This window comes from Alligator mississippiensis, chromosome 2 (genome assembly GCF_030867095.1).
Source record: "Alligator mississippiensis isolate rAllMis1 chromosome 2, rAllMis1, whole genome shotgun sequence".
NCBI classification, from domain to species: Eukaryota; Metazoa; Chordata; order Crocodylia; family Alligatoridae; genus Alligator; species Alligator mississippiensis.
In genome coordinates, this window is record NC_081825.1 from 286,459,684 (window position 1) to 286,474,220 (window position 14,537).

Genomic DNA, 14,537 nt, shown 5'->3' on the forward strand with positions numbered 1-14,537 from the left:
CCGCAACAGTTAAAACGGCCATCATTGACACTTTCTCACCATTGGGGCTCCATACTTGAGATTTCTATGACAGGTACTGCCCCCAAGTTTCCAACCCTTCTTGGAACTCCATGGGCCAGATGACTAGGTCCATGGGCTGAATCTCGCCCAGGCTGGGTAGTGCCTGCCCCCCTACCCCACTCCCTCCCTCATGCTGGGGGCCTCTATCTGCTTCCCCATGCCCCTTCCCTTCCCCCACCCTTCCCATAGACTTACTGGCAGGACACTGCTCTCCAAGCTGTTGGGCTGCATTCCTGTAAATTGGCTGTTGGATCGGTATCTGCCAGTATGGCTGGTTAATAATCAGCTATTGGTATCAGCCAAGAAAATATTTATCAGTGCACCCCTAATTTTTTTTTCTGTTGTACCTGTGAGGGGTTTTGTGGTCCATTGTGCATCTTAAATTTAAGATAAATCCATTTCATTTCTGATTCCACATTTGACTTTTAAAAACTAATGTATAGTTAGGGGTTTTTTTTCTTTTTGAGGTCATTTTGCAATAATCTATGCTTTCTCTTATCTGAAAATTCGTAACTGTTAACTATTTTACTTGCTTCTAAACTTATCACGTTTCAGACACTTAAATTAAATGATTTATTGGTACCTAAACACCGATGTTGTGTATTTGGAGGCATTCCCTCTTCCATATCTAATGCTGTTTTTCTGTTTTAAAAAAAACTACTTAAACCATGCTGTGACAAACAAGTCAATATTTCACAGGCTAGGTGGTAACATCTGAACAACTGGAAGAATACTTCAGTTTAGTTAGCGAGTTTTAAAATGACATTTATTTGACTGTTTTTTAAAAATGCAGAACTTTCCATTATTGCTTCAGTATTGTCCTTCAAAAATCCCCAGCCTTATTGAATTGCACTTTCCTTCAGAATTTGGAAGTTATCCAGGAACCTGTTGTGCTGAAAAGTCTTTCCCCAGTATCAGACATGGGGAGCTTGTTGAAGTAAACCATGATTTATCAGTCTTTTCACCTAAATGGTGGGTTGTTGTGGAGGGGTTTGAGGGGGTGGGGGATTGGTTTTATAAAGGAGACCCTATTTTAGTTTAACTACAGATTGAAATGGGGATCTCTGTCTTGATTATACAGTTTTTTGTTCAGTTGGTTGATTGGTTTTGTATATGTAGATACAGGAATTATAACAGTATACTACCATTTTTCCCTAGCTGTTTTTAAGCATTTTTGTCCTGAAACCTAAAACATCTACCATTACAATATAGCAAATGTTTTCCCAGTGAAAAATCTCTGAAAGGGTACAAGTAGATTTTAGAAGAGTGGCACACTACTTTTCTTCTTACCATAGGTAATTAGGAGCAAACATTTTCCCTTCATTTTGGCATCCACCTGATTTTATTTACGAGACTTTCTTTTATCAGGGATTATGATATAGTAAATCCCCTTTTGGTCTGAGACTAATTGAGTTTTTTTTATTTAAAGAAAAAAAGGAGAAATAGTACTTATTACGCTTGTTAGAATGACTTCTCAGATTAACTGAAAACTACATGAGCGCAGAGGCTGCTCCAACACACTATAATTCACTCAATTAATTGAGTCTGCTGGAGTGTGGTAATTACCACGTTCCAGCTGCCTCTTGCATCCCGTGTATCAGTGTCCCCATGCTTCAGAATGGTGGTGGGGGTGCTTGAACTAAAGCTTGTTGAAATAGCTTTATTTCAAGCGTCCCCACCACCGTTTTAAAGCTTGGAGACACCAGTACATGAGATGCTGCAGCACTTTAATCAGAGTGATTCTCAGAGCCAGTCTGTTTAAGGTGCTGCCCTCCCCCACCCCCAGAGCATGTGTAAAAGTGCCCTCAATTTTTAGTTCACTTGATCTAGTTGCTCTAATTTTAGATAAATAAAATAGGTAACGTGCTGAGTTGCCATGCCATCTCAGCTTCTGAAATGAAGTAGATAGTATTCTAAAATATTTGATGTTAACAGATATCACTTTCTTTCACATTTCAATTGCAGGTGAAGTATTTGACTATCTCGTTGCACATGGTAGAATGAAGGAAAAGGAAGCAAGGGCTAAATTTAGGCAGGTATGTATGATACTCTATTACTTTCAGCACATTGACATGAGTTTTTCCTTTGTTTTAGTCATAAAGGGAACAAAGACATTTTGTCTCCGGTGTTGGTTTTCCAGGTGCACTCTGAGATGCAGCCTTTGTAGCATAATAGTGAAAAATCAGACTCTGTAGAAAATGAATTTAGAACGCTAAAATACAGTACTATTAAAGACAAAGAGGTCAGTTGCACAGCCTGAAATCCAGTTAAAGTGCTTGTATGTCAAAACTACTTTGGTCTTCTGGCTATTAGTTCCAGTATCGTCTATTTCTTTAAATGGAGATTTCAGTGCTCTTTAGAGATGGGACCTTCTTGCTAGTCATTCAACTACAAGCACACCTGCTTTAAATCAAAACAGAGTTGGTTAAAATGTGAGGAATCAAGAGGAGAAGCACAGGCTTTCTTTTCACGCGAAGTATAACTTAAAACAGATGCTTTAAAAATAAATCCTGAGAATTTCAAATTTTGTCATTTTACCATTAATAATGTAAGTCGGTCAGAAGCATTCTTGAGATGCAAAGTCCACACATTCAATAAACCAGTAGTATGAGAAGTTAAAGAAAAACGAGTAATACTGTAAATAATTCAGATCAAATCCTCAGCCTCCTAGTACTTAGTCTACAGTTAGTCTACAGTCCACTTAGTCTACAGTTCAGATCCCGCAATCAGGTGACTTGGTTGTGTCAGTGAAAATGCTAAAATCTGCTTTATCTTTCTTTGTCTGGTTCAATGATGCAGAAATATATTTAGCTATTTATGTATTTAGTTTTTATTTCTATCCTCTTGGATAAAAATCCATGTTGTTAGTTTTAATTATTGCTATTTCAGAGTATGCTAAACAGTAAATTAACATTTTTAACTGACAGCATAAAACCCAGTGAATATAGACAGTAACTCAGCATTTTTATTTGTAAATTTTGCTGGTATTCCCCAAATGACTACTTTCCAGTTCTTACTGATAATTTAATGAAATATACCATTCACAAACAAAAATGCAAAAGGAAAGGATCTGGAGCTGACTTGATTCTTTAAAAACAAATAGGAACAGTAGCTGAAAGGAGTTGCATGATTTTGATGGAAAATCGAATGTGTCACCAAAAAAAACTATTTAAAAGTCTCCAAACTTTGTATGAAATATGTTTTCTAACATAAGCAGAAATATTTACACACATTAATTCTTCTTCAGGATCATCATCATAAGCTATTATGGGAGCAGTGGAAACATAGGGGCAAATGATTTATTCTGTCTCATTCTGAAGTTTTGTGCAGGCTTGTGTAGAGAAGTGTAATGAACAAGAACATCACTTAAATGTGACCAGTTGCTGCAAAAGGAAACAAAAGGGAAGTTTAAGTTAATGTAATGGATATCAGAGTGGCAGAAAGCACTGTCCTTCTCACTTCTTGTCTCCACACTTCATAAATTTTGCATTATACTTTTTTTGCAAAAGCTGCCTGACTTCATATCCTAGAAGATGCAATTCTATGACTTAAGCACACTCATAAGCTCAGAGAATCCTTTCAGCTCTTTATTCATTCCTGGGGGTATTTTTCAAAGATCATTCTTTGGCTTCTGGAACATTCCTATTGCAGTTACGCTGTACAGTATTTCTAAATCCAAAAAGGTGGTTGTTTTTATTCAGATCCAGTAACTTATTTTTTTTTTTCTCATGCATCAGAAGATTTGTTATGGCCATACTAATCTTCAGCAGTCAAATCTAATTCTTCATTGTCTCTTCTTCCCATCACTCTTACTGTTTTGGAAATATTCTCTCAGCATGTACATGTTTTGTTCCTTCATTTCAGTGCTATGTCTCATTATTCCCACAGTCTTGGTTTTTAAACTTCTCCACTTTCCTGAAAGAGTTTGAATCAGCTGCCCTCCAGGCTGAACATGTCCTAACAGGATGAGCTTAAGCATTTCCTTCACACTGTTCCTGTATTCAGTTAACTGGATGCAGTTTGGGAAGATAGCCACATATTCAGCTTTAACTTGCTGAAGTACACAGAAATCCATTTTCCAAGTCCCTTTGTTTTTACCTTTCTGTATTTCCACACTAGGGGCTTATAGAACTTTCTCATTTCATAGCATATAGGATTGGTCCGTCCATTTACTAGCTTAACAATGAGACTATGATTATATTTTAGAAAAGCTGGAAAACAAGACCTAGAAATCCTAGCCAAGCTGTAATGCTAAGCTTAGCTTCCTCTATGGCTTGTTTTTTTCTCAGTTCATAACTCCTCCTCCCTCTCTCCAGACTGTGCCTTTTCTCCATCAAACATACAGTTGTCCCTGAAGAGAATCAGTGCACATCTGTCCCATGTTAAGATTGCTCAGGAAGGGCAGTTGGAGCATGGATCTTAAATCCTTCATTAGGAAGTGTATTGGTTCTGTGGTGTCATTTGTGGTAGCCCAACAAGGAAAAGGTTGCCTGGAAGCTTATGGGTTGTGAAAATTCCACGCTAGATTTTTCTTGTCATTCCCCCCACCCCCTTCCCAAAAAAAAAACAAACCCTATCTAAAACAGACCAATGAATAGCTGTACTTAAAAATCTACCTCATTGCATAACAGCCCATAGAAATCAACATCATGGATTGTTTTTATCATGGCATTGTCACTTGCAGATGGACACTGATATGAGCTATAGTTTTGGTACTTACGTTGCCATTCAAGTGTTTTTTCCACTTTGGAATAACTTGTTTGTGACTGACTATGTTGCAGTAAATACTCATTTATTATTCATACCCGATCATGTTCAACAACTAAAACATGGAAAGATGCAAATACTAAAACCTGTAGCCATGCTCTGCAGCTGTCCGGTTCAGCCTTCTTTTGTGCACCCATTTTCAAGAACTTGTACTCCAAAACTGTTTAGGATTTTTCCGATAATCTGATTCTTATTCCATTACCACAGGCTTGTGGATTGATCGTCTGATGACTTGAGGAAATTCTCCAATCTGACATGTGGTCAATTAGAATTAATGTAGAAATGAGGAAACAAGTTTCTGCGTTTGCATAGTAAAAGCAAGTTAAATAAGCGATATTTCCCTATGCCCCCTCCCTGCTGAATTTGTTAGCAGTTAGCTCTGATCTTCCCATCTCTTCTAGGAGAAACTACAAGTGCGACCCTTATTAATATCATCTCTAAGTGCTGTTTTAGAATGAGTAGATGTTATTACATGACGTGTTTAGGCCTGGGAAAAAAATCCACATACCTTCAGTGCAGCATTTACTAAATAAGAGATGAGTTACTAATGATGACTTCAGCATCAGAAAGTTTCTTACTGAAGACACTACCTTACATATTTAAAGGGAAAAGAAGGAAAACAGCAAGGGAAACAAAGAAGGCTAATGTGAAAACATTCCTTGTAGTATTACATTAAGTTTGGTTTCTTTTCCTTCATGCTGTTGGTTTGCTTTCATTTCCTCTTCTTGTCTTCTTTCCCTTTCCTTTCTATTCTCAACTGCTGCCTCCTTGTTACAGCCTCTCTGCTACCCGTTTTACTAGCTGACAAAGGAAAACACTTGTTTTTGATCAGCTTTGTCATTCTCTCTCTGGCCATTTGGGAGCAGAAGTGATTTTTACTTAAAGTTGAAAATCGAATAGGACTGCATTTTGGACTATATTCAGGAAATGCTTGTCATGCTGATAATCCTGGAGACCCAGGGATAGTGTTGGGAGATAAAAAGTCTAGTGGATCTCTGCCTGCGATTTATCAGGGTGCTAGAGTTATAGAGGGAAAGATGGAAGGAAGATCAAGGGGGACGGTCATACATGGAGGAGGGGAAGGAAAATGCTCACAATACATACATATAATAGAAAAAGGAACAGTAGCTGCAAGGGGGGGGGGGAGCCAAATAAAGAAGGGAATAATAACGTGAAGGAAGAACAAACCACCAAGGGCTGTGTAGTAAGTTTATCCTTTCATAGGACTTTCTTCAAGGTTGTTGTCAGACATGCACACATTAATTCTATCATACAGGCATACAATTTATTTTGACTTAAATTGCAGAATGGAATACTGGTTTTTTTAAGATTTAATATATGAACGGATATAACAGTCTAGAAGTGAAAACTGTGTACTCTGACATGCAGTCAAAGAATTCTTTGTGGACTTTGTATTAAATAGATATAACGCATAGTGGCCGGTGCCCTGTTACAGAGGAATCCTCTCTTATGTTGGAAAACATAACATGTTACAAAATATAACGGTACCTCACATTTTATTATTGGAGCTCCTTGTAAAATGAAACTTGCTAATATTTATAAAATAAAAAGGCTTCCTGACTTCTGAGTTACCATACAAATAAAAGTTTAATCTGTAATCTTAAATCTGACTAGTGCATATGCAAGTTTTATGCTGTGTGTCAAATATACACTAGATCATACTTTTCTTCTACAGCCTTAGATGCATGTGTAGCAACTAGTAGTGATGTTTTACTAATGTGTGAATGCCCTGGTCTTTAAATTGTTCCCTGGGCACTTTGCAAGGGCCACCAAAGGTGCAGAAAACGTTGTCCATTTCAGAACAGTAGTTGTATAATTACATGATTAGAAATAGACCTAAAAGCAGCACACTGAGCCCGGGTCTCCTTCAAGCTTATGTTGTTGTACTGTACACTGATAAAATTTAAGATGAATAAAGTAATGTGTAATGTGCAGATCCCTGAAGGTTTGCCAGTCAGTAACTTTTAACTGTATAATGCACACAAGCTGTTTCTCTTGTTCACCAAACTCTCTCTACCCCCACCCCCAACTATTGAACATAAAAAAAATAAAATAAAAAAAAATCACTTTCAGGCAGACTGGAAAACTTCAGTCTAATGGTGAAATTTTCAGAAAGTGGAGAGCAGTTTTACAGTGGAAACAACCTTGATAAAAGTTATTGCTTCCTCTTCGCCTGTATTAGCTGTGGTGATACAACAATACATTTCAGAAGGTAGTAGAAGCCAGTGTGTTGAATAAGAAGTTTGCATTTAATATTTATCAGTTTTATCCTGAATATGGTGGTCACTGTAGTATTGGTTTTATGGCTTTGAATGCATAAATACATGTCAATTTTAGCAACTAATATTGAAATTTCTGATTACAAATCTGTTTCTTTGAGGTGTCACTTATATAATTGGGCCTGTTTTCTATCCAGATAGTATCTGCAGTGCAGTACTGCCACCAAAAGCATATTGTTCATAGAGATCTCAAGGTGAGTATAGTAAACAAACAAGCAAACCAAAATAACCCTACCAAAATGTATGTGCAATGGCTTTAGTTATATATGTCATTTTAGAATGTTCCCTTAAGACTTGAGAGGTTTTTTTTAAAATATCTTCCTTTGCTTACAAGTATTAAATGTTAAAATATGGTAAATATGGAACAGTTTCTTAAAAATGAGTATGGAGACCTCGAAGATATTCTGTGTTACAAGCTATTGTACCAGATACTAGTGTAGATTTTGAGACATTCTTGTTTTCACGTGGAAACTTGTGGTTTACAGTAATACAGAATGTTTCCATGGAATACTTGGATGGAAGCTGCATGTGACTGATAACAGCCATCATAAATTTGAAAGTAATGCATTGAGATTTTAAAATGCAGTCTGCATGAATGACTGACTTGTATAGTTATATAAATACTTTCAATTAAATTGAATATCAGCTTCTGCTGGCCTTTAAAAATTAATTTAAAAAGCAATACGTTTCTTTAACAAAAAAATCGTAAGTTCAAACTTCAGTGCATTTTTTTTCCTTTCCTATCTAGGCTGAAAATCTCTTGCTAGATGCAGATATGAACATTAAAATAGCAGACTTTGGTTTTAGCAATGAGTTTACAGTTGGAAATAAACTGGACACATTTTGTGGCAGCCCACCATATGCTGCTCCAGAGCTCTTCCAAGGAAAGAAATATGATGGACCTGAAGTAGATGTTTGGAGTCTGGGTGTTATTCTTTATACACTTGTGAGTGGATCTCTTCCTTTTGATGGGCAGAACCTAAAGGTACATTAAAAAAAATGCTAAGTGCTTATATAGTCCAGCCCCAATATTTTGAATTGTTCTGTTGGGTTTTTTTATAACTTAATGCTTGCTCTCCCCCTTCTTTACCCAAGGAACTGCGAGAGAGAGTACTAAGAGGAAAATACAGGATTCCTTTCTACATGTCAACAGACTGTGAAAACCTCCTCAAACGTTTCCTGGTGCTAAACCCAACTAAAAGAGGCACACTAGAGGTAAGCACAAATAAAATGTTAGTTGGAGAGAATTTGGGAAGCTTGAAGTGTTGTCAATTGTTTCCCTTTATTCAGTAGCAAGTATTGCACTTCAATGGATAACATTTTTCTTGTAAACAGCTTGCTGGATTTGCTGCCCTGAGGTTCTTTGCCTTTTTTACCCAGCAGGTGGAAGCTAAACTCTCTGGAATTTTCTTATTTAATCCGGCTGAATGGCTTGAGTTTAAGACTTGCTTATTATGTTGCATGGTTTACATAACTCTTCCCAACAGTAAATTGCTGGATTTCCTTTATTAGTGGATCATTCGCTTCTGGACTTCAGCACATAGGCTCATTAAAAAGTAATTATCGAGGGCTGGTCTACTTGCTTTGTGTAAGCATTTATACGGTCATGCAGAAGACTAGTACTGGTGGGTGAAGCAACACGCTATTTTCTAAACTTCTTGTTGCAAGATATTGATGGGATGTTACTAAACTTAAGTGCTATACCAAGGGGTGGGGGGTTAGATAGCATTGGTTTTCCTGTACAGTCTCTTCTGCCAGCTAGATAAGTAGCTGTAATAAGTTTAGGTAAGTTTGTAGTCCTGTGCTAGTTTTTAAGTAAGGATATTCCGTTCCCCATGAATTTTTGGCATGAATATGATGAAGTTGTAACTTACTCCCTCAAGTCAGTTTCTCATTTCAGTGATGGAAGTTTCTTCCATGGATATGCAACCCAACCCAGTTGTAGGATGAGTGCCAACTTACATGTGTATTTTTGTATGCCCCTGATTTAAGTGGGCAGATACATAATGTAAAATTGTAGTTTAATGCATGTAACCCTCATTGCATGTGCATCAGGGATTTGCAAGCATGCTTTGGGCATGTGCACTTAAACAAGCATATTTGAAAATATGGTCCTTTGTCATATAAGTTTGTTTTTAAAAAAACAAGCCAATACCAAAGCACAGTGGTAACACTTTTGTGATTTATATTGTGGCAGACATTTGCTGTTGAATAATGCAGTATGCGTGATGAGATCTGTAGTTATGGGGTAATCAAAGGAAGTTTATTTAATTACAGTTCTCAAACCTTGAGCACCATGCCAGGCAGGAGGATGTTTCTGTGAAACTCTTTCCAAGTACAGTCTAATACTGTGGGGCACCAAACGGGTCAACATTTGAAAAGGGTTAACTGCTCAACTCGTGTTTTCTTAATTGTGATACTTTTTAAACTAGTGTTTAATTTTCTCTGTTGTTCCTTTTACTTTTGTATTCCTTGGCAATATTGTATGCTTTAACTTTGGAGAACTGGCTAGTTTCCAGGTGAGTAATACTTAGAATGGGGAGCCTTTTAGGGAGTCATGTGGCTGAAGAGCATTAATGAACAAGATGCAGTAAAGGTGCCCAGATGGAACTTTTTTTATTAGTCTCTTCCTTGTGCTCACACTGCAACCAGCCTCTCCACTACTGGTGTTCAGCTTTGAACTATGTGCTGGAATACATCTGATTAGAAACCTGCCTCTCAGATAGGTGAGGAAGGGACCAATTAATAAGACAGTCCAGTTGCAAAATTGACGGTTCTGGAAAAGGAAAGTGGGAAGGATCAGAAAAGAACAAAGGTACTCGGTTTTTTGATTCAGTCATGGTGTATTTGTTGTCTCTTTGTTACCAAAAGACTATAATGGGTAGAACTTGAACCCTTCATCTTGTTTTGTTTGCTGCTAAATATTTGTTTCTAATAAGCAACTTGTCTTTGCAGCAAATTATGAAGGACAGATGGATCAATGCAGGACATGAGGAGGATGAGCTTAAACCTTTTGTTGAACCAGAATTGGATATCTCGGACCAGAAAAGAATAGGTATTCTAGTACTTTCCAGGATGTTCTCAATTTGTAGGCTGTCAAACAAATACTTCATGATACACTGCATAATTAGACTTTGTTTTGGTACCAGATTTGAATGTTTAGGTAGTTTGAAACACATACCATACTTACTTAAGTCCAAGACAAGGTTTTTTCCCTCCATTTTTAATGTGGAAGGGAGTGGGGGTACTGGACTTGGATTTGAGTAGAAGGCTGTCAGGGGCCAGGCACCTGCTGCAGTTCCAACTCTGACCCTGACTCGGGTTCAGGGCTGCTGGTAGTCTGCCCCTACCCCAGCTACCCCTCTTCCCACTCGGCTCCCCCACCCAGCACTGTTGCCACTTAGCCTCCAGCTCCAGCAGGGCTCTGGCCCTGCTCAAGCCTGGGGCATGGAGCATGAAACACGGGGTTGCTCTGACCCCAGCCCCATCTCAGTAATGGCTGTGGCAGTAGCTCCAGCCTGGCCCAGGCTCTGGCTCTGGCACTGCAGCCCAACCAGAGCTGCTGCTGCTGGTGTGTGGTCAGGCTGGGGCCAAAGGAAATGTACACTCCGTGCCCCAGGCTGGAGCCAGGGGATGCACAGCAGGGGTGGGGCGTCAGACAGCAGGGGAGAAGGTGCCAGGGATACAGACATAGGGGGACAAGTAGTGGGGGGGAGGCAGCAGGTGCTGGGTGCACAAGTGGTGAAGGGATGGGGTATGCTACCTGCCTGCCCCCCATCGCTACTTTCCCTGCTGCAGTAGTAGGGGGGCCGAATTTAAGACAACCCTCTAATTATTAATTCTGTACAAAGGAAAATTTATTAACACATTTATAAATTTTTCCATGGCTAGACTCTTAACTGTTGGAATGGAGTTGTCTTAAATTCAGAGTAGTCTTGGATTTGAGTAAATACAGTAACTAAATCTTATTACTGTCAGTATCTAATTAAGATTAGTTTCTGACATTTAGATATCTGCCCCTAACAATGAAATAAAGACACTTGCTTCGAACATGGAAGTACTTGAACAGTTTATCGAAGTGTATTGTTACTTATAAATTGTTTTGTTTATTTTAGATATTATGGTTGGAATGGGATATTCTCAAGAAGAAATTCAAGAATCGCTTAGTAAAATGAAGTATGATGAAATCACAGCTACGTACTTATTGTTAGGGAGGAAATCATCAGAGGTAAGTATAGTGATGGAAATAGGCTAAAATACATGTATTCTGTTGAATACAGGGAGGAAAAAACCCTCCCTCAGGGCAGCAAAGTGAAGCTGGTTCTTCAGATAATTCTCCACATAAATTCCAGTGTTGGTGCATGTGTGTCATGTGCACCGGAAGTCAGGTTTGTTTAGCTAGTGGTGTCCATTGAACTGCATCCATGCCCCAGATGGATGCCTGGTCCCTTCCTTCCCAGTGCAGGAGAAGGCCTTGCTTCGAGTGCAGTTGCACATCCATCTGTATTCCACTGAGACTCGACCTGCCCCTCAGTTGTTTACCACCCTTGTTTAACTGGTCAGATCTTGCAATAATATCTGTGTTTCTATAATTGTTTGGTTTACCTGTTGTCCTATAAGTAGTATGTATCAGTTAATGATTCATATCAATTTATTAGTTTGATGCTTTCTTTTTCAACAAGGAAGAATTTTTTAATGGATTATTTAGCAAAGAAGTCTACCTCAGTACCAAAATTAGTAGTGATAATTGAATGCACGTCTCCAGGTAGGAAGAATTGTCCTTTGTACCGGCAGTAATGCTTCTTAATGACTGCTGCATCTAGCTTAGGGGCTCATAACAGAACTTGTTATCTACACATACTGTTTTGAGTTAGCTTAGAAAAAGGAATCTTTGCTTGAAAATCTTTATTACTAAAGAGCTCCTTGTATCCCCCCCTTTAATGTTGGAATGCTTGGCCCTACCAACTGCTTGAGGAGCTGAAATAGCTGCATCTAAAGATCCATCTTCCTTGTTTGATAAAATCTCAGGGGTCTCTGAAGAAAGAGCACAAAGAGAAGATTAAAAAAAAAAAGGCTACTTGTAGTACTGTAGTTCTTCAAGATGTATTCTGTGACCTGACCTCCTTCCTCAGTGTTAGCATGATAAAATCTGGACCCTCTGTTGAAGGAGCTGTTGGAGCTGCCTCACTCTCCCTTGCTTGAAGTATGAAGTCACTCAAGCCACAGATGCTGTCACCAGCAGCCTGTTCAACTCCACAGCCTATGATTTTACTCACTGTTGAAAACCTAGAAGGGAAATGGATGAATGGGGTCCATGTTAATGACAGTGTCTGAGGGGGAAGGCTCCCTAGGAGTTGCAGGTACACATGTGGCTTTTCTTGCCTTGTTCAAAAACACTAGTCTTACCCCCAGCCTTACCCTTAGAAGGGATCACAGGATCCTTGTTTCTCTGCAAAATAACTTTTATAACCAGCAGTTTCCAAATGTGTTCAGAATTGAACTGCTTAGCATAGGTAGGCATTTTGAATGGATCTGTACCTTAAAACACCTGAGAGAGAAACTAACAGGAAAGCTGTTAGTTTCTGGCACTGGAGTGGGTCTCATTACTGTGATCACTTCATTAAAAGAACTTCTTGGAATGTTGCTCATTTAAGATTATGTTCGGAATCGCTGCAGGATGCTTTCTATTTAACTAAGCCTTTTTTGAATTTTCTGTTGTAGTTGGATGCTAGTGATTCAAGCTCCAGCAGCAATCTTTCACTCGCTAAAGTTAGGCCAAGTAGTGATCTCAACAATAGCACTGGACAATCTCCTCACCACAAAGTGCAGAGAAGCATATCTTCCAGCCAAAAACAGCGACGGTACAGTGATCATGGTGGGTGATCTATTTCTATTTCAGAGTGACGATGTAATTGCTTTGGGAAGATGTATTCTTAGTGTACTGTCTCTACCTTCTAAATAAGGAGAGAGATCACATTGCCTGTGGTCCAAGGATTTAATGATCTAGTGACTGTTTTATATTAGTCATGTGTTCTTATAACTATATCAGAACTACTTCTAAACAGTATACTAAATGCTTGTTTCTGCTTGTATCTTCTCTTGTTTTCATGACCATTGTAAGAAAGTTTTGTTGTACACATTAAACAGCATCTTGCAAGCTCTCTTGTTCTCCCTGGAAAGCACATCACCCCCTCCCCCTCACTTTTCATATGTCCATGCAGCTTTTGTTTCCTTTTGACGCTAATAGGTCAATTTGCGTCTAAAAACCAGAGAACTGTCAGCTTGCCAGAACTACTTCTTGTTTCCCATTTCCTGAGTTTTCAGTAACTTCAGTGTCTGCAAAAGTCTAATTTTAAAAAGTAACAGTGACACCAGCCAAACTTTAACTTTTCTGCCTAATGAATATGCAGAACAGCTACTTGCTGCTTACTAAGTATTTTATAAACCACCTTGCCTAATCACTATCTCACAAAAGGAATCTCCTTTTGACCTGAATATACAAGAGTTGTTTATAAGCAAAGAGGTTGCTTTCCTCTCACCAGGTCTCCTGGGATTGTTTACATTCTGTATTTGGGAAAGCATCACAAAGAACAATCAGGTCAATTAATTTTATGTGAAGAGAGCAACTGAAATACTTCATAGTTTTGATTCTTTCTGTCCCAGCCACCTCTTCTGAACCAAAACCTGTTTAGTACCTAGGAAAGAATTAATGCCAATAAGAAATTGATAGTCTATTAAAACATTCGCCTATTAATGTCTGAGGGTAAACTAGAACAGTTTTCTGTCCCTCCTTTTATTCCTGATGGCAGCAGGAGCCCAGTGCACAAGTCAAAGCCACTTCCTGGCTGCTCTGAATTAAGCTGACAGTAATTGTGTGCAGGTGTCTTTCCACCAATTCAGGCATTCTGGAATGCTACGTCTATTAAGCGGGACCACAAATGTGTGACCTAAAACTGTCTCCCACACCTTTAACCACTTAAACAAATGGTTAAATGGCTTTTTTCATCTTATTCTCATCTCCTTCTATGACCAGGTGATGCATCACCTGGACAGTGGGGGAGAGGTTGATGTCATTTACTTCAATTTCAAAAAAGCCTTTGACTTGGTCTCCCACGATGTCCTCGCAGCAAAATTGGGGAACTGTGGCCTTGACAACTTCACGGTCCGATGGCTGGGAAACTGGCTCTGTGATAATCCAGAGAGTGATAATCGATGGAACCAAGTCAATATGGTGCATGGTGACCAGTGGCGTCCCTCAGGGTCCAGTACTCTTTAATATATTCATTAATGATCTGGATTCGTGTGTCAGAAGCGGACTAAGTTTGCAGTTAACACCAAACTCTGGGGAAGTGTGGTTACACTGGAGGATAGGCTGAGGATTCAAGCCGACGTGAACAGGCTTGCAAGGTG

The 14,537-nt window shown here is 38.9% G+C and overlaps 1 protein-coding gene across 7 annotated transcripts in view; it reads left to right on the forward strand.

Moving 5' to 3' along the window:
• Positions 1 to 14,537, forward strand: part of MARK3 (microtubule affinity regulating kinase 3) — an 86,375-nt gene that overhangs the window by 39,931 nt on the left and 31,907 nt on the right. For 6 of the 7 annotated variants that reach the window (XM_059723254.1, XM_014596417.2, XM_019481556.2 and 3 more), the window contains 7 exons: positions 2,026 to 2,096; positions 7,265 to 7,321; positions 7,876 to 8,112; positions 8,223 to 8,342; positions 10,083 to 10,182; positions 11,243 to 11,355; positions 12,849 to 13,002. In XM_059723254.1, the coding sequence (XP_059579237.1) occupies positions 2,026 to 2,096; positions 7,265 to 7,321; positions 7,876 to 8,112; positions 8,223 to 8,342; positions 10,083 to 10,182; positions 11,243 to 11,355; positions 12,849 to 13,002 (852 nt within the window). The remainder of the gene's footprint in view (positions 1 to 2,025; positions 2,097 to 7,264; positions 7,322 to 7,875; positions 8,113 to 8,222; positions 8,343 to 10,082; positions 10,183 to 11,242; positions 11,356 to 12,848; positions 13,003 to 14,537) is intronic. The other variant, XM_059723253.1, reaches the window with a different exon arrangement.